The sequence below is a fragment of the Nomascus leucogenys genome, chromosome X, assembly GCF_006542625.1.
Source record: "Nomascus leucogenys isolate Asia chromosome X, Asia_NLE_v1, whole genome shotgun sequence".
In the NCBI taxonomy this organism is placed as follows: Eukaryota; Metazoa; Chordata; class Mammalia; order Primates; family Hylobatidae; genus Nomascus; species Nomascus leucogenys.
Genome location: NC_044406.1, coordinates 29,308,406 through 29,335,564, shown reverse-complemented (window position 1 = coordinate 29,335,564; position 27,159 = coordinate 29,308,406). Strand labels below are relative to the sequence as shown.

General features: G+C 37.5%; 1 protein-coding gene across 4 annotated transcripts in view; it reads left to right on the top strand.

The window, feature by feature from the left end:
- The window catches only part of TAB3 (TGF-beta activated kinase 1 (MAP3K7) binding protein 3), a 61,444-nt gene that overhangs the window by 13,072 nt on the left and 21,213 nt on the right, over window positions 1-27,159 (top strand). For 3 of the 4 annotated variants that reach the window (XR_004028756.1, XM_030807318.1, XM_012500892.2), the window contains exons 2-7: window positions 4,234-4,336; window positions 8,202-8,286; window positions 8,536-8,639; window positions 16,082-16,273; window positions 20,520-21,966; window positions 23,138-23,298. Coding sequence is in view for 3 of the 4 variants with exons in the window: in XM_030807318.1 (XP_030663178.1) it covers window positions 16,172-16,273; window positions 20,520-21,966; window positions 23,138-23,298 (1,710 nt within the window). In the remaining variant the exon portion in view is untranslated. Of the gene's footprint in view, window positions 1-4,189; window positions 4,337-8,201; window positions 8,287-8,535; window positions 8,640-16,081; window positions 16,274-20,519; window positions 21,967-23,137; window positions 23,299-27,159 lie in introns of those variants that run through there. The other variant, XM_030807317.1, reaches the window with a different exon arrangement.

The window sequence follows — 27,159 nt, the reverse complement described above, 5'->3', positions numbered from 1 at the left end:
GATTGTCTTTAATTGCATGCTGGGCATTGTATTTGAAAAATTATTTGAAAAATCATTTGAGACCAAGGATGATAGTTTTTCAGAAAGGAGTGTATGTGTGTGTGTGTACATCTGCTTAAGGGAATCCAGAAAATCCAGAGTTGCTTAATCAAATCTCAGCTTTAGAGAGACCTTCCTGGGCCAACCAGATGACTCAAGGCCACATCGCATTCAGTGTATGAATTGATTCATTGTGGTTCACCCTTATTTCTAAGGTGCAGCCCTTCAGGGTCCCAACCCGAAAGTGGGTGAAGAGGATTTTCCCTTTTGTCCTTCTGTTTTGGCTCTTTGACACTTTTAAGAAAGGCATTTCTTATATTTTGACCAACCCTATTCCTTGCCTTCAGATAGGGAGGTGCTTTGTTGGCTCTTTATGGGCAGGATTTTCTTAGAAGTGGCAAAGACTGTCATTTTCTCTAAGACTTCAGACTCAGCCCTAGTTCTGTTTAAGCTTTGTTTTATATAGCTGTACTCACTTGTATAATTATATACATTTTTAATTGAAAGATTACATTGTATGTGCGTAAATATAAGTAAATTGTTTCCTAAACACTCAGCAATATTTTAAGTCTCTTCAACCTTGGTCAATTGCTAGACCTTGACAATGGACAGGTTTATTTAAATTTCAGCTACATCTGGAATGACTCAAAATATGAAATCCCTCTTAACTGCTATTGAAATTAGGATGCATAATATCAACTAAAGTTTTCTCCTCTCATGGAAGAGAATACTTTCCTAGTTACACTTTTGCAATCACAACTTCTGTCTTAGCATACCTATATGTAGGTATAATATATATCTGCCCTTGTGAAATAGGAAAAAAAAAGGCAATTCTGCTGAGATTCCTAGATTTCTGCCATATGAGAACCCTCAAACAACCTAATCAATGAACATTGTGCTTTACAAACTTTTTTCCTTCTATGTAAATTAATAACCCACAGCAGCCTTGTGAGGTAAGTATATGATAGGTGTGATATTAAGCAAAGGATTAGGAAACCGGGCCTAAGAGGTTAAGTAACTCATCTGTAGTCCCACACCTGGTGAATGGCGTATGTTCTTTGTCTATTACTATTACAACATTGTGTTTCAGCTATAATGGCCAGGTAACTCTTGTCTGCAGATGCTCACTGACTTCCCAGTTTTATCATGTTATGCTTTCTTCTTTCTGTAAGTCATATAATATCCTGACCCCATGACTCATGTCCTGAAGATTGAGACAATTGGGAGATTACTCCTTCATGTCTCATCCTCACCGCCTCCCACCCCATTTCTAGAACATGGTACCACCAGCTCTGGAATTTGCCAACCTCTCTGCCCTGTTAGAAAGCTTGCTGTGTCACTAGTCCTTTCTCATCCCTACACATATAGTCCGTTTCTCTCTTTTTAGACATGTCTCAATTTTTCCAGTTCTAAAAGAGATGCATCTTTGCTTTCCAGTTCATTTGCTGTCTTTCTTGGCACTCAAGGCTTCCTTTGTTGCCTCTCCAGTCACTCTTGATGAAATCCTAGCCAGTCTTGTTTGCCTTATCCTTCTGAATCTTAAGAAGGGCAAAAAGCTTATCTGCCTTGTACTTCTTTCCCAGCAATAGTCAATGCTCCTATACTTCTAGTGGTGATTCTGCTTCTGAACCGCCCTCATATCTCATTTTCAAATCATTGTTTTCAGCATCCAGCAACATCCTTGCTACTCACTTGTAATGATAGCCTTGAACAATTATCTTACGTTAGGCCTGTGAATGTCAAATACCCTTGTTTATTTGTAGGTACTTGACATTTGAACGTTTTATTTGAACATTTCTAAATGTACACAAATGAAAGGTCCAATGAACCTCTGATGCTACAGTTATGTACGTTTTACCATACTAGTTTCATCTCCTTACTCCTCTTTTTTCCAAGAATTTAAGGCATAGCCAAGACATAATTTCACTCCCCAATAATGTAACATCTCTAAAACAACACATTTTCTTACGTAGCTACAATGTTATTATCTTACACAGCACATACAATACAGTTCTTAATAGCACATACAATACAGTTGACCCATGAACAAAGCCGAAGTTAGGAGTGCTGACTGCCTGCAGAGTCAAAAATCCACCTGAACTTTTGTTGTTGTTGTCGTTGTTTTGAGACAGGGTCTCACTCTGTCCCCCAGGCTGGAGTGCAGTGGCATGATCATGGCTCACTGCAGCCTCAATCCCCTGGGCTCAAGTGATCCTTCCACCTCAGCTTCCTGAGTAGCTGGGACCATGAGCATGCACCACCACACCTGACTACTTTTTTATATTGTTTTGTGGAGATAGGGTCTCCTCATGTTGCCCAGGCCAGTCTTGAACTCCTGGGATCAAGGGATCCTCCCGCCTTGCCTTCCCAAAGTACTAGGATTACAGGCGTGAGCTACTGTGCCTAGCCAATGTGCCACTTCTGACTCCCCCAAAACTTAACTACTAATAGCCTACTGTTGAACAGAATTCTTATCAGTAATATAAACAATTAACATATTTTGTATGTTACATATATTACTGTATTCTTACAATAAAGTAAGCTAGAGAAAAAATGTTAAAATAGAAAAATATATTTACTACTCATTAAGTGGAAGTAGATCATCATAAAGGTCTTCATCGTTGTCATCTTCATGTTGAAGAGGCTGAGGAGGTGGAGGAAGAGGTGGGGTTGGTCTTGCTGTCTCAGGCATGGCAGAGGCAGAAAAAGGGGAGGAGGTGGAAGGAGAGGCAGGCACACTTGATGTAACTTTTTTTTTTAATTGAAAAAAATCCACATATAAGTAGACCCACATAATTCAAACCTGTGCTGTTCAAGGGTCACCTGTACTTAGTCCATCCTTAAATTTCCCTAATTGTCTAAAAAAAATTCTTTTTTTGATAGTTGGTTTGTTTGCAACAGGATCTGCTCATTGTATTTGGTTATACCCCTTAAGTCTCTTAATTCTCTTATAATTTATAACAATCCTGTCTGCTTTTTTTCATCCTCAGACTATGCCATTCTGGTGAGGTATTTAACTTGTTTCTTTATCCTCTTATTTCATATGGACCGGAAATTAGATCTATATGCTTAATTAGGTTCAGAATATATTTTCTTGGAGGGGTGGGCAAGAGTGCTTGTGGTCACTTCATATTACATCACATCTGGAGGCACATATCTGGTCATTTCACCTTAAGTATTGTGAAGATTCATCAGAGGGTTCAAGTGGTGACAGTTTGATCCCTTTGTGAAGCCCAACCTTTTACCTAATGCTTTTACCATCCATTGATTACTGGTGCATGAATTAGTTATGTAATTAAAGGTTGCAAAATTGTGATTGTTCAATTTGGTCACTTTTGCTATTAGCTGAAATATTTATGTATGGACAAACTGCTTTCTCATTCACAAGAGCTATTTGGTTAACTTGAAATATGTAGTCATTTATTGAATTGTTAAATGTATAACTCTATTGTTTTATTAAGGCTTATGATAAAGTGATTCTTGAAGAAGTTAAAGCTATTCCTGAATGTTAGATTAGTAATTTTTGTGGGTTGGGTCATGGGGAAGGTCTTCCAATCCTGAGTAAACAGTTCCAATCCTATTGAGAAAAGGTAGGGTAGCAGGGAAAAACAAACAAACAAAAAACCAGAAGAAAAGATTGTATACTCTCTTCATTATTGTGGGCTTGCGGTGCGGGTGTGGTGCTTACTTGGGGTATGGGAATTTTAAGAAGTTCCTCTATTTTACCAGAGACTAAATCAGACTCACCATGGAGTCCTTTAAATTTTAAAGACCTATGGCCCTAAAAGGGCCTCAGCACAGTTTTGCAATCAAATTCATTAAATTTTAATGACTAGTACATCTTGGGAAGCTGCAGGGACTCCTGATGGTTTTCCAGGGATGCAGCTAAAGCTCCTCTTGGTAGCTTTCTCTAAAGCTAAAATCTCAGGAAAGCTTTGTTCGTCCCCTCTGCTGTTGTAACGCTCTACCTTAGGCACTCGAGGTGACGAGAGAGGAGCAGGCTGGCTCAGGCAGTCAGGAAAACTTTCTCTTAGTATCAATTAAACATAAATTTCATTCACTGAAATTTCATGTAGTAAAATGGCTGCCTGCTTTTTCATGACCTTTTATTCATACACTATATCACTTGCTCACACTGTTCTATTTAAAGCTTTCACAGTTTGAATCTTACCTCATTAGCCTTTTATTTTTCAGGACACTGTCTTCAGCCTTTTCTTCAAGTTTTTGACCGTGGATTTTGTCGTGTCAAACTGGACGAATTATCTTAGTTGAATTTTCACCAGTTGAAAAATTGGAGGTAAGGAGTATATTTCTTTTTTGAAAATGAATCTGTATTACTGTTAACATGTTTACACCCTCCCCTCCATTAATATTCCGTGTCCTTTGTGCATTTAAGAGCAAGGATGACAAAATAAAAGATGTCCAAGTGATTTCATGTGTTTAGATTTAGGCCCTAAGAACAGCAGCTGCTACTGCTACTACTAGTACTAGTACTACTACTACTGCTAGTGGGAGTTACAAGTTCTTTGGACAATTCATTTGCTATTAGAAACCTCACCAGAAAATACAAGGGTAATTTAGCAGTTTATTTTGAATAAAAGGGGCTAATCCTACTCAGGTGCCAGATCCCCAGCATTGGAGCTGGTGGAGATTGAAAGATCTGTCCCCAAGAAATAACTAGATGTGTGTGGGATATACAAATCTTCCAACTTCCTAGCTTTTGTAATTTTTCTTATTCTCAAATCCATGTTGAATAACTGAATTAAGCAGATGGTAAATACAGTATTATGAACAAATAACGGTATAATTTTGTTAGTGGTATTGTAACCATAATTCTTGCTTTGAGCCATTGGTAGATCTGTATCAGGAAAGACTACATAACAATATCAGCCGTGATTTCTACATCTAGTTTATCTTTCTACCTTATGAAAATGTTCCCACTTTTTATAACATCTGTTTCCTAGTATCCAGCATGGGTATGTGCTGTGAATTAAATACTTAGGCAAGATGTTGTGACACCCGTTTAATAATCTTGGCTTTTAACAAGTTTTAAAATCCCTCCAGCCTTTAGTTATCTTCTTGTGTGAAGTGTTTGTATTTGGGTTGAGTTCAGGGTTTCTCAGATTTGGCACTATTGGCATTTTGGGCTGGATAATTTTCTGTTGTCAGGGGCTGTCCTGTGCAGTGTAGGATGTTTAGCAGCATCTCTGGACTCTGCCTGTCAGATGTCAGTAGCACCTTTCCTCAGTATGACAACCAAAAATATCTTCAGACGTTGCCAAATGTCCCTTGCAGGGAAAAGTCACCCCTGGTTGGGAACTACTGGGTTAGATGATGTGGAGTTTCTTCCAGCTTTATAATTCTGTTGTTTTTATTTTAAACAAAAAACCTATTTTTTGTAATCCAGCTTAAATGTTATCTCTTCCCTGAAGCTTTCCTCAGCTCTCCTTCTCTTTGTTCTACCTTCATTGTTTCTTTTTGTGACTACTTATTATAGAACTCAACCCCACTCTATTATAACTGCCAGTGTGTTTCTCTCACTACGAGGACATGGGTCTTCTGTATCGCCAAGCTTAGATTTTATTAAATGAATGGGCAATGGATTAGAAATTGTGTAGTTAATGATTATAAATAGCATTTCTGTTAATCTTTCAAACTCTTCCACTAGGAAATTCCCATAGTTGTGATCTTGGATTTCAGGGTTAATGAGACTGATTATTCATTTTTAAAAAAATCTTTTAAATATATTAGAAGGCAGGAGCCTCCTATAGGTATGTGAGGATTCTACATGAACACATCTAGGCTGCACTTGAGAGAAATCACACAGAAATTCATAACGTGAGAGTTAAGTCATTTCAACTTTCATATCCAGAGAGTTTCTCCAGTACTTCCATTTTGCTTCGTAATCAGAAAGCTGCCATCTATTTAGAAGAAGGTAACAAGGAAAGTAGTAATATTTTTCCTTGTATAACTTAAAATATATCACCATATTTGAAGTCACTATTTCTCAAACCCACAGTAAGAAATACATTTTAATCGTGATCTAGTACATATGCACATACCTGAAACAAGTTTTTTGAATTAGTATTTGCCATTAATGTGTGTGAAACACTTCGATATTTTGTTATTTCTTTTTCTTTTACCCTTATAGTCATCACCTAGTACATTTGTTATACAATACATTAATAGGTCAAAACCCACCATTTGAAAAACACTGTTCTAAGTAATCTCTTTAAGTAATAAAATGTGCAGATGATCTGCCTCTGGCATATGTCACCAATAGGTTGTTCTGTCTTTCTTTTAAAATAATGTCATTTAGGAATTGATGCAACTAAGACCTTGAAACACCTTGACCAGAGCAAATTAGATTTCCAGTTATTTTCAAGGCCTATATTTTATCATTTATATTGAATATTTAGTATGTACAAGGCACTGTAGCCAAAAGAGCATGTTTGGTTCTCGTTCTCAAGATTTATAGTGAAAAATCCTAGAGGAGAATAAAAAGTTAATATACTAAGTGCTGAAAGTGATAATCAACACACAGTGACTTTTATAGGCATTTACGAAAGGGAGAAAACTTTGTAGGCATTTAGGAGGGGGTTAACATGAATGTGGGATGGCAAAAAACAAACAAAAGGCTGGGCGCAGTGGCTCACATCTGTAATCCCAGCACTTTGGGAGGCCAAGGTGGGCAGATCTCCTGAGGTCAGGAGTTTAAGACCAGCCTGGCCAAAATGGTGAAACCCCATCTCTACAAAAATACAAAAATTAGCCAGGCATGATGGAGGGTGCCTGTAATCCCAGCCACTTGGGAGGCTGAGGCAGGAGAATCGCTTGAACCCAGGAGGTGGAGGTTGCAGTGAGCCGAGATCTTGCCATTGCACTCCAGCCTGGGTAACAGAGCAAAACTCCCTCTCAAAAAAAAAAAAAAATGTGGGATGGATTTCGCATTGTTGTATCAGAAAGTAGAAAAAAATATTACACATGGTAGAAACAGCATTTATGTCAGTGCACAGTGCTTCTTGCTCATACTTGAAGTTCATTTTTTTTTTGGATAATCAAAGTGAGAAATTAAAAAATAAGAAAGTTTGGTAAACTGCAAAATTAAATGTATAAACAGGGTATGTTATTTTAGCTCTACTGTGGTTGTAAAATGAAGTTGACTCAGGAGATCAACTAGAAATTTGTATGTATGATAGCTTTGATAAAAGCCAATATCTGCCCTAAAATGATAATATTAACATTGAATTACTAGGTTTACTGAGAATGCGGATAATCTCTAAATGGAGAGAGAGAGTGCTCATCTGTCAAAATAAGTGAATAAGGTTACTATTCTCTCTCTCTCTCTCTCTCTCTCTCTCTCTCTCTCTATATATATATATATATATATATATATATATATAGCTTTTCACTAAACAGAACTAAACAGAAAACAGAGTTTATAATAGAGGTAGCATTTTTCAAAAAGTTATACACACTTTGTGCTATGCAATTAAAAATCATATAGGCCGGGCGTGGTGGCTCACACCTGTAATCCCAACACTTTGGGAGGCCCAGGTGGGTGGATCACTTGAGCCCAGGAGTTTGAGACCAGCTTGGGCAATATGGTGAAACCCCATCTCTATGAAAAATAAAAAAAATTAGCCAGGTATGGTGGTGCACAACTATAGTCCCAGCTACTTGGGCAGTTGAGATGGGAGGATCACTTGAGCCTAGGAGGTTGAGGCTGCAGTGAGCCGTGAGTTTGCCACTATACTCTAGCCTGTCTCAAAAAAAAAAAAAAAAAAAAAAAAAAAATTATATGCATGCTTCATAGGCCTGGGCTTAATCTCTTTTCTAAATAGAATGGAGGCTCAGGATGCTAAGTCAGAACCAGGTGTTGACTTAAGAAAATAAGCAGTGGACTTGTTTTTCTTTTTGAACCTTTGCTTTCTTCTGTGGGATCATGTAGAATTTAGTTGCTGTAGAATATATTTTTGACCTAAAAGAAAAGAAGATTCAGCTTGTAAGGATACTTGGGAAAGAGCCAACCTGCCCTGAAAGTGTGGTCTAGCATCCTGTCTGCTGTTACTTTGAGGCACCAGAAGTCTACTAGTTTTTTGTTATTTTCCATATTGAGTTGGGAAGTTAGCAAAAAGATAACCATCTTTTCGTTTTCTCAGATTTCTAGACTACTGAAAAGAAGTCGCTTTCAGAGCTGGAGATGTGAATTAAATTTCTGTGCCAGGGTTGATAAACCATCTTGAGGTATTTTTTTTTTTTCTAATTTTAAATAACTCTATTTTTTAGAACAGTTTAAGTTTTACAGAAAAATTGACAAGATGGTACAGGGAGTCCCCATATACCCTGCACTCAGTTTCCCCTATTATTAACAGCTTACATTAGCATGGTACGTTTGTTAAAATTAGTGAACCAATATTGAAACATTATTATTAACTGAAGTCTATATTCAGATTTCCTTAACTTTTACTGAACATGTTTTTTTTCCTCTTTCAGGATTCCATCCAGGAAACCCCATCACAGTTGGTTGTTATGTCTCCTTAGACTCCTCTTGGCTGTGACAGTTTCTCAGACTTTTGTTTTTGAGGAGTACTGATCAGGTATTTTGTAGACTATCACTCAATTGGAATGTGTCAGATGGTTTTCTCATGGGTAGAATGGGGTTATGGGTTTTGAGGAGGAAGACCACAAAGATAAAGTGCCATTCTCACATTCTCATCACATCATACAAACAGTCCATACTATCAACATGACTTATCACTGTTGATGTTGACCTTGATCACCTGGCTGAGAACATGTTTGCCAGGTTTCTTCACTGTAATCTTTTTTTTTTAAACACCCCTTTCCTGTATTGTGGTCTTTGGAAAGCAGTCACTGTGTGCAGTCCACACTTAAGAGGTGGGAGGTTATGCTCCACCTCCTTGAGGTGAATTATCTATGTAAATTGTTTGGGATTTTCTTCGTGGGAGGCTCCCCCCACCCCTCATTTATCATTCATTCATTCAGTCATTTCTTTATATCAGTATGGGCTCATGGCTATTTATTTTATATGTTGGATCATAATATAATACTACTTTATTTATTTTGGTGTTCAAATTTTTCCAGCTTTGACCATTGGGAGCTCCTTCAGTTGGCTCCTGTGTCATTTCGACATGCCCTCATCATCATGGGATTTTGATTTTTTAGTACTTCGTTACTTTCTGGTACTACAAGATGCACCAGGCTCATCCTATATATTCCCTGCCCCAGTTTTAGAATCATCCATTTCTCCACAGGGCCTTGGTTCCCTTTATTAAAGAGAGAATGCAATTAGAAATCAAGAACCGGGTGCTGGGTGTGCTCATTGCTACTGGGGTATTCTTGCCTCTGTGTCCTCTCAGCTGAAATTTCTGTGTGTATAGTCTATATATTTATGCATATTTATAAATATTTTTATGTATAATTTTAATGTGGCAGCTAACATATTCTTTGTGGGGGGTGTTAAGTTTAAATTAAATATGAATATATTGTTTCTGGAGGCCATATTTAAATTGAAAATGTTTTTGAGGATTATTTTAATATTATTATTTCAGTCTCATAGTATATCTCTTGAGACTTACAGAATATGAGATAGATGCAGTGAATATGTGACTATTTCAAAATGGTCTCTACTGTAATAAAAATCCTATAGGATGACTGTTTCATAAATTATTTAGAAGGCTTATTTAGGGGAAATAATAACTATTGTATTCCTCTCTCCCTTGTTATTTGGTAGCACCTTTACATATATGCATGAAAAATCCTGAAAATGGAACTCTTATCTCTGCCAGTAAAAGACCATTTGTTATGCCTCAATATCAGCCACTTTTTGTTACTGTTTAACTTGAAGAATTCACACTCTAGTACAAAAACTCTTCTGTTTTAAAAGCAAGGTTTGCTTTAAACTGTTGTTAAGAGTTATGACATCATCAGAGTCTTACCAGGTAGCCAGTAGTACAGAAGAATAATGGTTAAGAGCATAACCTTAAATTTGTATCCTAGCTTTGCTACTGGTTGACTGTGTAACCACAGGCCATTTATTTGCCCTCTCTGAACTTCCAGTTTCCTTATTTGCAAAATGTGGATGATAATATTACCTCTCTCATGGAAGTATTTTAGGGATTAAATGAGGTAAAGCAGTTAGCACAGTACTTGATACACAGATACGGCTCAGTAGATATGATCTAAAATCAAAACCTCCAAAGCAGCAAAAAAATAGATGAAAGTTTGAAAGCTTTATACTCATATACATACTATGTTTTGTTCAACAATTATTACTGGGCCAGACCAACCAGAAAAATTAATGATTCTTTTATTTTGCAATCCTAAAAGTTCTCTCAAGACAAGGCTAACAACTTTTCTTCAAACCTGGGAAATGCTCACTCACCTCATTACCTTAATATGCTAGCAGTGGCTGTCAGCCCAAGAAAGTATTGCCTCTCTAGAGGCCACTTGGGGGTGCTACTGAGATTTTATGGGAGGGGCCAGGATGCTAAATACCTTTCATTGCCTGGGATAGTCTTGCATGACAAGGAATTCTTGTGCCCCAAATTATTGCATCAATAGTATGCCGTTGAGACACACTAGAGTACACTGATACTTACCATTGTATCTTTAAACCTTTCTGCAGAACACATTTCGGGTGTCACAAACCCAGCAGGTATCTAGATGAGTGAAGCAAGGCCAGGCTGCAGTGTTTGGAATCAGCAATGGTGTATAGGAACTAGGCAAACTGTCCTTTCTAAAAGGGGAGTGGTACCTTAGCTTCAGCCAGTTGTTGCCTGCAGTTGCTAGATCATGGGATTTTTCAGAGAAAAGCGAGATATGTACATTTTTATGTGAAATCTCCCAGTTTTAAATGTAGCTCAACTTAAAAACAAACAAACAAACAAACAAAAACACACTGTGGCGGCCAAATCAGGCAGATCTGTGGGCTGAATTCATCCCACAGACCATTGGTTTGCAACCTCTGATATAACTGTTTTAGGAAGTGACCTAAAATTCTGACAGAGGTAAAACACTCTGGGCCATAATGGCACCACCCTGTTTATTTGCTGAGCTCAGGAAAAACTGTGGAAACAAAGCACTAGATGTCGACATCATTTTCTAGGGTGTGGGGAATTGTGGCATTAGAGCAGAGCTCTGGGGGAGCTTCCTCTCTGATAGGGAGGAGCAATTCTGTTGGGAGACATCCTAGCAACTGCTTTTTCAGGAACAGAAACCACTGTGCCTTGTGTTACCAGCAGTCTTGAATTAGGGAGGTAGCTGCACCACTGAAGGAAGCCTCTGATTCCACTGCTAAGCATAGCATCTGGGCCCCATAGTCTGTTTTGCCTTTAAGAAAAGAATCCTCACAAAGCTGACATGCAATAAAGGCTTAAAACTGCAGAATCTCTTGGTTCATGTGGCCCCTGAACTGTGTGATGATCATAGGGTTTATGTCTTTAGTATTTCTTCTTTCTTGATCTAGGGTTACTGCCTACACAGCTCCACAATCCACAGCTGTGGCCATCTGGACTTTAATGGGGGTGTTTCAAGGGTGTCCCAGGAGTTTGGTCATCCCTGAGCCTAGCCTGTACAGCTTAGATACTGCTTGAGTCCTCTGTCTGGTTTTAAAGTGACAAATCATCATTCAGCACTTATTGTATAAAAAATAGCCCATTATAATGTTAAGAAACAAACTCAATGTGTATTTTGCTTAGTAGTTGTTGCCTACATTGATATATATGGACAAGAATAGATTATATGCTTTGATCTGCATGGTAGCCACATCTATAATATGACACTATATGACAATGTTTTCATTTTGTTTCTATTGGATTAAATACAAAAGTACAGCATAATACTTTACTGTAAAACTTTGTTTTTAAAGGAAACTGACTATATTAGGCCATTCTTATGTCACTGTAAAGAAACACCTGAGGCAGGGTAATTTATAAAGAAAAGAGGTTTAATTGGCTCAGGATTCTACAGGCTGCATAAGCATGGCACCAATATCTGCCCAGCTTCTGGTGAGAGCCTCAGGAAGCTTACAATCATGGCAGATGGTGAAGCAAGAGCAGGCATGTAACATGGCGGGAGCAGGAGCAAGGCGGGTGAGGGAGAGGTCCTAGAGTTTTAAACAATCAGATCTTGAGTGAACGGAACAAGGACTCACCTAGGATGGTGCTAAACCATTCACAAGGGATCTGCCCCTATCATCCAGTCACCTCCCATCAGGCCCCACCTCCAACATTGGGAATCACATTTCAACATGAGATTTGGAGGGGACAAACATCCAAACTGTATCATTGACTTAATTTATTGGCTGGAATATTTTCTGTTTGTAAACAGAAAGCCTCCCAGTGAGCAAAATGGAAATTGCTTTTTTAAAGTATTTTAACATGATATGGTTATCAAAAAATTAAGTTTGAGAGTGTTATATATTACTGTGAAATACTAAATGATTATTCATGTCAGTGCTGATGTGAGTGAATGTTTGTACAGGGCAGAATGCTAACCACTATTAAGATTACATACATAATCCCTTAAGAAGGATATGTGTTTACCAGTTTAGATTCCTATTTGTTGTGAAAAGTCAGTCTACTATTAATCATCTTTTCAGATGGTAGCCATTTTTGTAAGCTGTTGGCTTCCATTTGAAAGATGCTTTAACATGTTTCTTCAAAGTCAAGTATTTATAACCATTTTTTAAAAAGGCATTTTCTTCTTGTGTGTTTAAACAGCTAACTTATTTGTACAAGAATTATTTTTTCCTTCCCTCTCAGTCTTCCACCTCACCACACACCTTTAGCTCCCTATTTGAATGATAAACTTTATGAGAGTTTGCTCCTTAGCCAGTCAAAGAAAGGCACTCATTAGAAATGTCTCTGATACCTACTAGTGACACAGTGGAAAGAACACAGACTTTGGAGCAAGCAGGCAGGCGTGGATTTGAGTCATGATTCTGCCATATGTTCATTCTTTGAGTTCATTTTCTTATTTGTAAAATGGAGATGATCATAACTACCTTTGAGGGCATATTATTAGCTACCAGTAAATTGTAGCTAATTATAGTGATAAAAATAATGGTAACCTTGGATTCAGTAGCATCTGAGGTTTCTGAAGGCTCTGACAAAGCCAGGTGAGAGCTGGCCGCTCTCAAGATCTCTGAAGTATATGGAGCCTATGCTTTTGACACCTGAAACCTGTCTGTCCTTGTTTTCATTCTTCTTGCCTTTTCTTCTATCTCATAAAAAAGACAATGGTATTGCCCTTGTATTTTAAAGGCTTGTAATTAAGGTTGGGAAATGAATAAAACCGTTTTTGGGAGCCACTGGGAAAGCTGGAGTTAGGCCTTTGGCTGCTTCAGAAGCTCTTTATTGAAGGTTTGATTAAATAGCCATGAAGTGTTCTGAATGTGGTTTAGCACCTAAAATATTGGGATCACTTCCTGTTAGGAAAATTGTTATTTCTGTAAATACAAGCAGATTTGATTAGTTAAGGTCATCCCTACCATTGAATTCAGTGAATTCCGTTTTTCTCCCCATTTCTCCTAATAAATATTTATTGAACACGTAGCCTGTGCTAGGCCATGTGCCTACTCAATTGTATACCCTCAAAGGAGATGTTGAATTAAGGAATGTAAGAGTTGTAGGTTGTCAACTATTATTTAAATGAAGATCCTAAAGCCTTAGAGCTGCACTGTCCAGTAAAGTAGCCACTAACTACAGGTGGCTACTGAGCACTGGAAATGGGACCAGTGTGAATTAAGATGTGCTGTAAGTATAAAATATACACTGGATTTCAAAGATCTCATTTGAAAAATATATATAAAATAACTGATTTTATGTAGATTACATTTAAAACAATACTTTTGACATGGGTTAAATGTTACAATTAATTTCACCTGTTTCTAAGTTGGCCACTAGAACATTTAAAATTATACATATGACTCACATATTTTTACTGGACAATGCTGCTTTAGAGCTTCAGTGACTTGGTAAGATTATACATCTAGCTAGGACTCCTTTGGCCAGTGGAAATTATAAATTGCTTTACTGTGAAAATGGAAGATAGATAATTCAAACCCCATTCAGAAAAAAGTTAAATTAACACTAAGGACTTTGAAATAACTTACATTTTAAATTAAATCCTAGACTGTTAATCTGATAGCATCTCTTAGTATTTCAGATTTGGAATTTTCAAAAGGGACAAACTGGAAAAATATACCCATTGATTTAGTAGCCTAAACCAATTTTTTTCCCTAAGCATTCACAAATTGCCCTATATAGGTGACTCCACTCCCCTGACATTTGCTGGGTGGGGGATGGCAGGAGATTGGGAGACAAGAGTCATCTAAAAGGCTTGTCTATGTATTTTTCTTTGAATATGAATAGTGTTTTATCCAAATCTATCTTATTAGGTAGACTGGTTTAGTATAGTGAAATTGATTCATCATTTAACAGATACTTGAGTAGACATGGGGTTGGGCTCTGTAAATACAGTGGTGAAAAAGGCACAGACCTTGAGTAGAGCTACAAGCTTTTGTTTGGTTAGCTGGTTTTTGTTTTCATTTTTACTTTTTATTTGGAAATAATTTTAAACTGACAGGAATTATGAGAATAAAAATAGGAGAAAGAACACCACATACCCTTTACCTAAATTTACCTATTGTTAACATTTTCCTGTTTGCTTTATAGTTGTCTGTGCACACATGCATGTGTGCATGTACACACGTTTGTATGTACACACACGTACATATATTTTTTTTCTGAAGTATTTGAGAGTAAGTTGCATGCCCTTTACCACTGAATGCTTCGTTGTCTAATACCTAAAAATAGGAATATTCTCTTATGTAACCACAGCACAGTTATCAATTCAGAAAACAGCAAATTCAATACATTTAACATTGATAGAATACTTCTAATCTACCATCAACATTTCACTTTGGTCAATGGATCCACTCATTTATTTTATAACAGTTTTCCCTTTTAGTATAGGATCAGGATCAGGTAAAAGATTTAGTTGTCATGGCTCTCTCTTTTTTAACCTGGGACATTTTTCAAACCTTTGTCTTAAAATGACATTTCCTTTCCCCTTCACTTTTTAATAGAAAAACCCAAAATGAGAAACGTTCTATTTCCTCATGATTAGTTTCAGGTTATGCATTCCTGACTGTAATACTATAAAATGATGTGTTCTTCTCATGGTGTCACATCTGGAGGCCTGTGCAGTCCATCTGGCCCTCATTGGTGATGTACATCATTTTGATCACCCAGTCAAGATGTTGTTCAATTTGTCCACTGTATAATTAAATTTTTCCCCTTTGCAACTAATAAGCTTTGGGTACACACTTTTAAAACTGTGTGTATTTCCTGCTCTTCATCCAGATTTTCCCCTAGATTTAGCATCCACTGATGATACTTGCTTGAAGCAGTCTACACTATGATGGCTGCAAAATGATGATTTTTCCAGCTCCAGCACTCCTGCATGTTTACCAATTGGATTTTACTGTAAGCAGGGACTTCCCTTCTCCCCTATTTTTGTAGGTATGTATTTAGCTATCTTCATTGATACGGACACATGGCTCCCTCTTTTCTACAGGTTTATAACTCATTACTGTCTTTTATTATTTTGGTATTCAAATTGTTGCAAATGTGGCCAGTGAGTGCACCTCTTCAAGTTGACTTCCAGGTCCTTATATGTTCCCATCACTTCTTGAGTACTTCCTCACTGTCTTTAATAATGAGCTATATTCCATGTGGGGCTTCAGGTTTTTGTTTTTTGTTTGTTTTTTAAATACGTGAGACCTTTAGGTGCATAGATGGTTTCAGTATAGCATGTTTAGTGTTTCTGTGAGGATAAGCACAGCCTGCTTTGGCAGCATCGTGGAGGGGAGAGGCAAGGCAGCAGGACTAAGAAGGAGTGTCAGTGGAAGCCTCCTTAGAGGAGATGCCACCACTACTGAGATGTATAGGATCAATAGGAATAAAGTAAAATATGTAACTAGACTTAACCATACTTTTTTTTTTTTTTAAAATAGAAAATGACTGTGGTGCTAGAAGATCATTACTTTTGGAAAGCCGGTTAACATCCATTTCCTAAGAGAAACTTGGCCACCATTTGCTCTGGCATGGCGCAAAGCAGCCCACAGCTTGATATTCAGGTTCTCCATGATCTTCGACAACGTTTCCCTGAAATTCCAGAGGGCGTGGTGTCTCAGTGCATGTTACAGGTAAGTTACCTACCAGTGATAGTGATATTAAGTTCTAGTTTTTCCTATTAGAGCTGGTGATGTGTGATGTAATTAGAACCCAGGTATGTTTTCTGTGTGTATGTGTGTGTGTGTGTGTGTGTGTGTGTGTGGTCGGGGGGAACATTTAGAGCAGGATTTCCCCTCAACCTTGGCACTGTTGACAGTCTAGCCTGGATAATTCTCTGTTGTGGGAGTCGGCCTTGTGCATTGTAGAATTACTAAACTTTCTAGGCATCCGAGGCCTCTACCCAGTAAACACCAATAGCATCCCCACAGTTGTGACAACTGAAAATGTCTTTAGACATTGCCAGATGTCTCATGGGAGGCAAAATCTCCCACCATTGAGAACCACAGATTGGAGAAGAGAATAAAAGCATGTAACAACAAGAAAAACAGATTCTCCTTATGTTTCACTTTTTGAAGTTTTTGGGTTGTACTATCAGTCCCTAAGTCCTTAGAGTTGAATTTTGAATCTCAAATTTATCATTTTAACTTCTTAGACTATACACTTTTGAGTCTTTTTTTAAAAGTCTGTAGATAATCCACTTCCTGTTTTTCTAATGCTAAATCCTTACTGATACCTAATTTTAAATGTAAGCCCACTTTCACTCACATTACCTTTGTCTTGCTGTGTGTCTTACATTGAATTAAATCTCATCTCTAAGATAGAATGTGTCTTTCCCACTCAGGGGACAACAAACAGAAGTAGGCCTGCCACTTTCCCTGTACCCCATCTCCCTATTCCACTGTCCCCTTGTTGTGTTTTATATCATTCTTCACAGGATCTTAGTGTTTTGGGTTATGGCATTTACCTGTTTGCTTAACTTTGGGCAGCAGTACTTCTACCATGCTCACTGGTCTTCCTCACACACAGTCAGTACTCATGTTCAAACTCTACCTTATGGCAGTGTGAGCAGCTCAGGATATAACCTAAACCTATATGCAGGTGTGGTTAATTATAAATAGAGACTCACAGAACAATGATGGTAACAGAGGTGCTTCCTTTGTTTGCAAGCCCTTTACTAGTCTAGAGCTTTGGGCTTATGGTTTTTGTGTTACAGCTTGCCTTTGCTTTTTCTCACACACATTCCCAGCCTGAATCTCAGCTCTTTACTTTAGCCCCATTTTGGTTTCTGGTAGAGCAAAGACACTTCCCACCGGACTGAAACCAAGTAAGGATGAAGCTTTTAGTTTAAACCTCTTCCTAGCAATCACCTTCCTCACCTATCTTAGGGCCCAACCTAGCCCTGACCTTGTTTTATTTCACTTAGCCCATTATTACCTGCATTTTTCATGACCATTTAACTAAACTGAAGGAATAGAACTTTAAATTCAGCTCAGTGAACATTTGTTGATAATTACACTGTCCTAAGTCTTTCACTTTTTTCTTCCTTTGGGATTAATAAAATATATTGGTATGGAGATTTACCACCTACTGGCTCTGGAAAACTGCTTTATTCACATTAAAATGTACGAGGCTCAGTAGTTTGCATTTAATGTGCAAGCCTTAGAGCCTCACTCTGGGGTATCATCCTCAATTTAGGATCACTTTTTAGGAATATGATGCTTTTTTGCCTCATTCCTTTCAAAAGTGTTTATTATATGTCTTAAAAATTCTTACCTCTGAAATGAATTTGATTTCTTCTTCATGTTTACTGTTTGATACATTTTTTATCCTTATTTTTCTTTAAAGACACTTAACAGTCAAATGTGACATTAGAATCTATTCTGGTAGTTTTCTTTGTACAGTACTTCTGTAAAAAATAATACTTTAATATCTTGGTTTTGTGGTTTTTAATTTTTCTTTTTTTTTTTTTTTTTTTTTTTTGAGAGTCTCTCTCTGTCACCCAGTAGTGGCGCGATCTCAGCTCACTGCAAGCTCCGCCTCCCGGGTTCACGCCATTCTCCTGCCTCAGCCTCTCCGAGTAGCTGGGACTATAGGCGCCCGCCAACACACCCGGCTAATTTTTTTTTGTATTTTTAGTAGAGACGGGGTTTCACCGTGGTCTCGATCTCCTGACCTCGTGATCCACCCGCCTCGGCCTCCCAAAGTGCTGGGATTACAAGCGTGAGCCACCGCACCTGGCCGGTTTTAAATTTTTCTTCATAGGAAAATTTACTCAACTTGTCACTATAGACATGCTAACAATTCCAACTTTATATCATTTTGAATTTGGATCCTTTTTGTGACAATACTAAGTAGGCTAACTCAGTGTAGAGAACATGGAATTTCAGGGTTATTAATAATAAAAATATCAGATGGTAAAGTATCCATGACTACCTTATGTTTCAAACGAAACACCCTAGTTTTTGTTTTCCCCTAATCCATAGGTCTATTTAAAAAATATATATATACTTTATTTCACCTTCCATATTTTTTTCCTTCAGATGTCTGTCAGTGACACATTCTAGTTGGCAATCACTTTGAATCCTTTGGCTCCAAATTTGCTTTTAATATCTTCCCTTCCTTGCTCAATACGATTTTCAAGCAAGGTAAAAATAATTCAAATCTTTGAGTTGTAATGATTTTCTTCAATTAATACATCTTTCTGTGACTCAAAGTATTTTTAAAAGTATTTGAATTTTAAATTTTCTATATTGATTATAATTACCATTTGTTACTATCATCTGGGTAGAATGTTAATGTTTTACACACATGATCTCATTTTTTAAAGTATTTGAATTTTAGTATCAAAAACTTTATATAAAGAAAAGGTTAAAAATGATCTATAGAGTTTTAATAAAGCCAATTCATTAAATTTCTAAGAATTCATTTTGCAAAGATTTGCTTGACTTTTTTTTAAACTTCCTAAAGCTCCAGTTTAATAATGTCCTTTCGGCCAGACATCCTTTCCCTTGAAATTACCGTGTGGAAAGAGCATTGGGACTCAGGAGAATAAGAATCTAGAATTGGCTTTTCTGTTAACTAGTTAAGTGCCTATTGTCAAGCCATGTAACTTCCCAGGCATCTTTTTCCTCATCTGTAAATGTGTGTTGAATTGGAGCAGATGAACTCTAATAGGAGTTCTCCCAACTCTAAAATTACAACATTATGGGTCCTGTTTTAGGTTTAACTTCATTTGGTTCTCAGCAGAAATGAATTATTTCCTTTCATTTTTATATAAAATGTACTTTTCCTAAAATAAATATATAGTAATATCTATACATGTACATATCCATGTGTATATTTATGAACTACAGAGAATGTCACAATAATTGGGAAACTTTTATGGATTACTTCAAAAGTAGTAGATAATATGTGTTTTACACTAGTAAAATAGTTTGGAATTCTGTATTTCCATAGAAAACTGCTTTATGATAAATTAACATTTTACAAAGAGGGAACCTTTTATTAGTCTGATTACTGTCAGTTGGAACTTCAAAAGTGTCAGTTTGCTATTACCTTCTTTGTGAGTGTGTAGAATTAAACAATTCAAATCTTTCAGTGATTTTGAAAGTATACCAAGACACCTTTCAGCGGTTAGAAACTTTTGAGACTGTGAGAGTATGAATGAATTTAATTAAGGCAGTCGACACCAGGTTTTTAATTAAATTACCCTAACTCGGGCAAAGTCATGGAGACATAGTTCAAGTTATGGACTTTTTTGATACTGATTCGTTTTGCTTAAATCTTATATAATGGTTCAGACAGTTGAAGTTATTCAAGGATAAATTTAGGTAAAAGAAAAATGAGGGCTGCTTTAGAATTTTTATTGTTTTAACTCTTGAGGAATTTTATTGTAATTCTTTTTCTCCTTTTGTGGTTTTAGTGCCTTTTAAAAACTAAAGCATGGTTATTTTTATGTTTTTTATCAATTTAAATATTAATAATGGATATTACTTATACTTATATTGCAGCAATTGTGGTGAATCCGAGATAAGCCCAACATTTTAATTTGTTGAGATGCAACAAGTATAAAATGAGTCCTGGATTTGGAGTCAGAAAACTTGGGTTTGAGTCACAGTGTTCATTAGTAGGTACTTTACATTTCTGTAGCAGTAGCAGTAGTGGTAGTACTAGTAATGTGAGCTAAATGTTTGTAAAATAATATGAATCATTTGGGATCTCCTTTTCAGGATAGATGATCATGAAGTTTTTTGTGGTTAAAATACTGCTCTCTATTCTGTGACAGTAGTATTTGCATAACTCTCTGGCAAAGCCTGACTTCCACTGTTAGAATTTGTTAATGTTGCCAATGTTACTTTTACCATTTTTCTCCCCTAGAATAACAACAATCTTGAAGCCTGTTGCCGAGCCCTTTCCCAGGAGAGTAGCAAATACTTATATATGGAATACCATAGTCCAGATGACAATAGGATGAATAGAAATCGCCTTTTACATATTAACCTGGGTATCCATTCTCCTAGTAGCTATCACCCAGGAGATGGAGCCCAACTTAATGGTGGTCGAACACTGGTACATAGCTCAAGTGATGGACATATTGATCCTCAGCATGCAGCAGGTAAACAGCTGATATGTTTAGTTCAAGAACCACACTCAGCTCCAGCTGTTGTTGCTGCTACTCCCAGCTACAATCCATTTTTTATGAATGAACAGAACAGAAGTGCAGCTACTCCTCCTTCACAGCCACCTCAACAGCCATCTTCCATGCAAACAGGAATGAATCCGTCTGCTATGCAAGGGCCTTCACCACCACCGCCACCTCCTTCATACATGCACATACCTCGGTATAGTACAAATCCAATTACTGTTACAGTATCCCAGAATCTCCCTTCTGGACAGACTGTACCAAGAGCTTTACAAATTCTTCCACAAATTCCAAGCAATCTCTATGGGTCTCCTGGTTCTATTTATATTAGACAGACATCTCAGAGTTCATCAGGAAGACAAACTCCTCAGAGTACGCCGTGGCAGTCCTCACCACAGGGCCCAGTGCCTCACTATAGCCAGCGTCCTTTACCTGTTTATCCACACCAACAGAACTATCAACCTTCTCAGTATTCTCCCAAACAGCAGCAGATCCCTCAGTCTGCTTACCATTCACCACCTCCTTCTCAGTGTCCTTCACCCTTCAGCTCTCCACAGCATCAAGTGCAACCTTCTCAGTTGGGCCACATCTTTATGCCACCTAGTCCTTCAACTACTCCACCCCATCCATATCAACAAGGACCTCCTAGCTATCAGAAACAGGGAAGCCATTCAGTAGCCTATCTTCCATACACAGCATCTAGTTTATCCAAAGGTTCCATGAAGAAGATAGAAATTACAGTTGAACCTTCTCAAAGACCTGGGACAGCAATTAATAGGAGTCCTTCACCCATCAGTAATCAACCATCTCCACGGAATCAACACTCACTGTACACAGCCACCACGCCACCTTCAAGTTCTCCTTCAAGAGGGATATCTAGTCAACCAAAACCTCCATTTAGTGTTAATCCTGTGTATATTACATATACACAGCCAACTGGACCTTCTTGTACTCCATCACCATCTCCTCGAGTGATACCAAACCCAACTACAGTTTTTAAAATTACCGTAGGCCGAGCAACGACTGAAAATCTTTTAAATTTAGTGGACCAAGAAGAGCGCTCTGCAGCACCAGAACCTATTCAGCCCATTTCAGTGATACCAGGCTCTGGGGGAGAAAAGGGAAGCCATAAATATCAGAGAAGTTCTAGTTCTGGATCAGATGACTATGCCTACACACAAGGTAAATTTTAACCCTTTTATGAAATTTAATTTCTGTGGAGAGGCAACAATCTCCCATTCAAATATATTAGCTGTTTAGTTTTAATTAAATGTTTAGTATTAAATGTTGGGCAGTAGCATTGCTATTAAGAATAAAGTTAGTGGCCAGGTGCAGTGGCTCACGCCTGTAATCCCAGCACTTTGGGAGGCTGAGGCACGTGGATCACCTGAGGTCAGGACTTTGAGACCAGCCTGGCCAACATGGAGAAACCCCACCTCTGCTAAAAATACAAAAATTAGCTGGGTGTGGTGGTGCATGCCTGTAATCCCAGCTACTCGGGAAGCTAAGGCAGGAGAATCGCTTGAATCCCGGAGGCAGAGGTTGCAGTGAGGCGAGATCACGCCACTGCACTCCAGCCTGGGCAACAGAGGGAGACTGTGTCCAAAACAAACAAAAAGAATAAAGTTAGTGCTTCAGAGTCATCTATAGACTTTGTTTTAAAACATGAAAGTGTAGGCCTAATAAGGCTTAGTTTAGAAAAAATATTCATAGAGCGAAAAATACAAGTGACACGGAAATTGTCAAAAATACCAACTACAGAGTAGGAAAAAGAGATTCATGGAGAACGGACTAAAGTTCATCAAATGAAAGAATTTGAATCTTTTCTAAAGAGGATGGCCCAGAGGGCATAATGATATTTACATATAAATAATATATAAGAAATGGAATTATTGGATTAGCTAAAAAGTAATAATATATAAAAGTGGAATTACTGGATTAGCTAATAGTAGATTATTGGATTAGCTAATAGTAGACCTAAATTAGATACAGAGTTTTTAAAAAGTCTATTCAGATTGTTTCAAGATACCTGAGAATTTAGTTTTCTTTCAGTGTATAAGAAGGGAAGTAATTATTCAGTATGCCTGGTAGTCAGCCTATTCAAAACACACACAAGTATAAAGAGAATCTTAGGACAATAGAACAAGAGGGATGTTCAGGTGATGTCACTTTGGTTGCATTCAGAGGGCTAAATTGAAGCAGATATGGAGGCAGCATAGCATTAGAAAGACATGAGAGTAAATGCCAACCCTCAAGTTGGATGAGTCTTTTATACATTAGCAGTGCATATCGAAATTTTCCAGTCACTTATTCAATGTTGTTCTCTGCAATGACGTTATCTATAATGCTGTAGCCTTGCTGTTACATCAACGAGCAAGGATGGAGAGGTTAGCAAAGCAATTGAAACTTGAGAAAGAGGAGCTAGAGCGGTTGAAGTCTGAAGTTAACGGTATGGAGCATGACCTGATGCAGAGACGGCTCAGAAGAGTCAGCTGCACCACTGCGATCCCTACGGTAAGTGATCTGTTAGGATGTGTTAATAGGAGGGTTGGAATATTGGCTGTCAGGTCATTTATTTTTCTTTAGGTTTTATTCCTGGCAGAGTTCTGGGTTTTTTTGTTGTTGTTATTGTTGCTTATTTTTAAAACAACAGATGAAGGACTTTTGCCTTTAGTAGTTCTCATCAAAATAATTCATGTATGCAGATTCCATAGGCTCATCAGTATTTTCAAACACTGATGATTATAATCAAGGTATAGCATCTCATTTATTTGTAAATTGCTGTCAAAATAGAAATGAAAAGTGCACCCTGACCAAAAATTTGATGAATTATTCTTTGTGTATTCATTTATTCTTCTAAGCATATGATATATATATTTTTAAACATTTAAAATTTTTTTGTAAGTACATTAATTCAGATGAGTTAGAATAGATCAATATGAATTTTGGGGAAGTGTTGACTGTAGAATATTTTAAGGCAGAGCAGTTTTGTTAAGTATAAATAATTGTAGAAACTGAGATAACAGTATTGATTGATAGCAGTCTTAAAGGGAACTGCTCTAATGAAAAGATTCGGATAATATAGTTTTAACATGTTGGTTAATATATATGAGTTCTAACGATCCCCAACAACTGAGAATTTTGAAGCATGTTTAAAATCTTGTGACTTCACAAGCGATGATCCAACCTATCATTTCACCTTTCAACATTTAGCAGTTTTGTGCATATAGTTTATGCAGTGTGGTACTATGCTAGATGCTTAGTACATACCTACCAGTGGGAAAAATAGATACATCAACAGATAATTATAATACAGTATGGTAAGTGCTGTATATGTTCACGGGTAATGAGAGAATTTATACATCAACTCGTTTCCGTGCAGATTCATTGCACTTCTCTGCTCTTACATTATCCTCCTGCTGGAATGCCCTTCTAAAAAGCTCTGCACGTGTAAATCTTGTCTGTCCTGTTCTTCAAGGCTCAACTTAACCTCTACTTTTTCCATGAAGCCTTTCCTCATTTTCCTACCCTCTCTAAACTTAGGGCAATCTCTGAGTTTACAGGTTTAGAGAAGTGGGCATATGTCAGGCCTCTTGCAGTCAGCATGTCTGCAGCCACTCCCTCATAGAGAAGTTTCTACCTGAGGTTCTTGGCTTCAAAGGGGATCTGTGAATTCTCTGAAATTATATGCAGAGTTTCATAAGTGTGTTTAATATGGGAAGTGGGTCTATAGCTTTCATCAGATTTTCATAAAATTATTACATTGAAGGAAAAAAAGAGTGAGGAACCACTGCCCTAAACAATAGGCAAGAGAGAAAAGGGGAAGGCATTTTAGAAGAGAAAAGAACAATAAGGTAATGAAGGCTTGAAGTCAAGATGGAGAGTGACTTTTAGGAGACAGTAACTACAATTCCCTGGCATAAGCATGAGATTTCTGAAGAGTTAACAGAGGTTAACTGGAGCTTTGACCTTGAATGCTAGGTCGAGGTGCTTGAACTTTATTCTGCTGGTAAGAGGGAACAAGTGGGAGTTTTTGAGAAAGAGAATCTTGAGAAATAGGCATATTCACTAATTTAACGACTTTTTTGTAATATCGTGTATAGTCAATATTAGAAGTGAGGAGGAAGATTTTAACTACTTAAAGCACTGGAAAATAACAAAGCTATCTTTAATGGAAAGGTGATGTTAATATAAATCAAATTTCTGCCTCATTTTCTCCATTTGAAATCTTAATTGAATCCTCTGATTGCGGTAGATATTGAAGGACATAACCCATATGGGAATCCACCTGTGGTAGTTGGGTACTTTGGAAACCTTTAGGTACCTGTAGAGCATAAACAAATTTTCTTAGCATAGTAATTTTCTTTAATCATATACATTTTATTTAGCAACTACTTGCTGTGTGATAATCCCTGCTAAATAAAATATTGGTTTTTTTGTTTTTCATTGGAAGTGGAGAACTGTCTAATGTAGCATAGGTTAGTACTAAAAAAAAAAAAAAAAAAAAAAAAGCCCCAGATTTTATATCAGAGCTCTTATTGATGTATCTTTTTTTTTTTTTTTTTTGAGACGGAGAGTCTCACCCTGTCACCCAGGCTGGAGTGCAATGGCGCAATCTCAGCTCATGGCAACCTCCGCCTCCCAGGTTCAAGCGATTCTCCTGCCTCAGCCTCCCGAGTAGCTGTGATTACAGGAGTGCGCCACCACGCCTGGCTAATTTTTTGTATCTTTAGTAGAGACGGGGTTTCACCATGTTGGCCAGGCTAGTCTTGAACTCCTGACCTTGTGATCTGCCCGCCTCGGCCTCCCAAAGTGCTGGGATTCCAGGCATGAGCCACCGCACCTGGCCCCCGGTCTATCTTCTTGAGAAAGGAAAAAGAGAAGTTGGTGAAACTGCTGCCCTGGGCTGTAATTTAGTTTTAACTTTTATTATAATTTCAAAGATACATAAAATAGTATAATGAACCCCCATGTAGCCATCCCCCAGATTGAGAAATTGGTAGTTCATGTGGGTGCTAACATCTGAGAAATAAGACATTTAAGTGTGTTTCCTGTGTGTTTCCATTACCAAGCCTAGTGTAAAATGGAGGACAATTGTAGTACACAGCAGAGGGACAGTATATGGTGGTTGAGACCATGAGTAGGCTTTCAAGTCAGGTGCCAGTTTGAATCCTACTTCTATTTGTGTCACTCATGTATCCTTGGATAAGTAACTTTCTCTATGCTTGTTTTCTTATCTATAAAATGTGTGGTATAGTGCCCATCTTAGGGATTTTTCTTAGGATTATATGAGGTAATATATGTGAAGCAGTTTACACAATGCCCAACAAATAGTAAGTGTTCTTATAAAATATGTGTTGGTTGCAAAATACTAGAAAAATTTGCTTGAGGTTTAGACACACAAATCTGAAGCATTTTGTACTTTGACTTCCTTTGAACTTGAGGAACATATATAAGATTATACTTATGTAGGAAGTTAAGAAATAAATCACTTAGTCAGATTTCCCATTTTGCTCATCAAGGCTCATTTGAGGCACCATGATACAGTGGAAAGAGAGCCCACATAGGCTTGGGAGTCAGAATTGCTCAGGCGCTCACTGGCTATATCTGATTTCTCTGCATCTGATTTTCTCTAGCTGTAAAAGAGAATTATAGCAAGTACATTATAATAATTGTCAAGATAAAGAGACAGTGTATGTAATAAGCCTGGCATGAAGTAGGTGATCAGTAGATGGCTAGCCTTATCATTGTCCCACTTGTGTATAGGAATACCCAGTAGAGAATTGACGTTTTTGCTACTAAAGCACACATTGCTACCTTCAAGTTTTCAAACAAACTGCTTATCGGGCAGTGTATACAAAATTGATTAGAAAGCTGCTTGCCTAATGATACTGCAGTGCACATTTGTGACCAGCTATGTGGGGGAGGGGGGTTGTAGAAACTTAGAATAGCAGTGAAATAATCTTTTTCTAAGGAGAGCAGAAGTGCAAGATACAAGATGCGTGATGATGTCATTTCCCTTAATCTGTTATTTGCAAAGCATTGTATAAAATGCTGACAAAGATGTCATGTCTTAGATCTGTATGTGAAATGAGATAGGTGTATCTGTGATGAGATAGGTGTATCTGTGAGTCTATATGTATTTGTGTGTGAGAGAAAATATAAGGCAGTAAATCAGAAGTGTTGACCAGCTAAATGGTAACAATATAAGTACTTTCAGAGTTTTGAGATAGAAATGTTAGCTTTTTACCTATAGAGTTTATAGATGAAACAGTTTCAAGGAGGAGGGGGAAATTTAAGTTTTACCTTGAAGGATAAGATTTTAATATGCAGAAAGCTGCCAATTACCCCCTCCCTCAAGTTATTCCTCCCCAT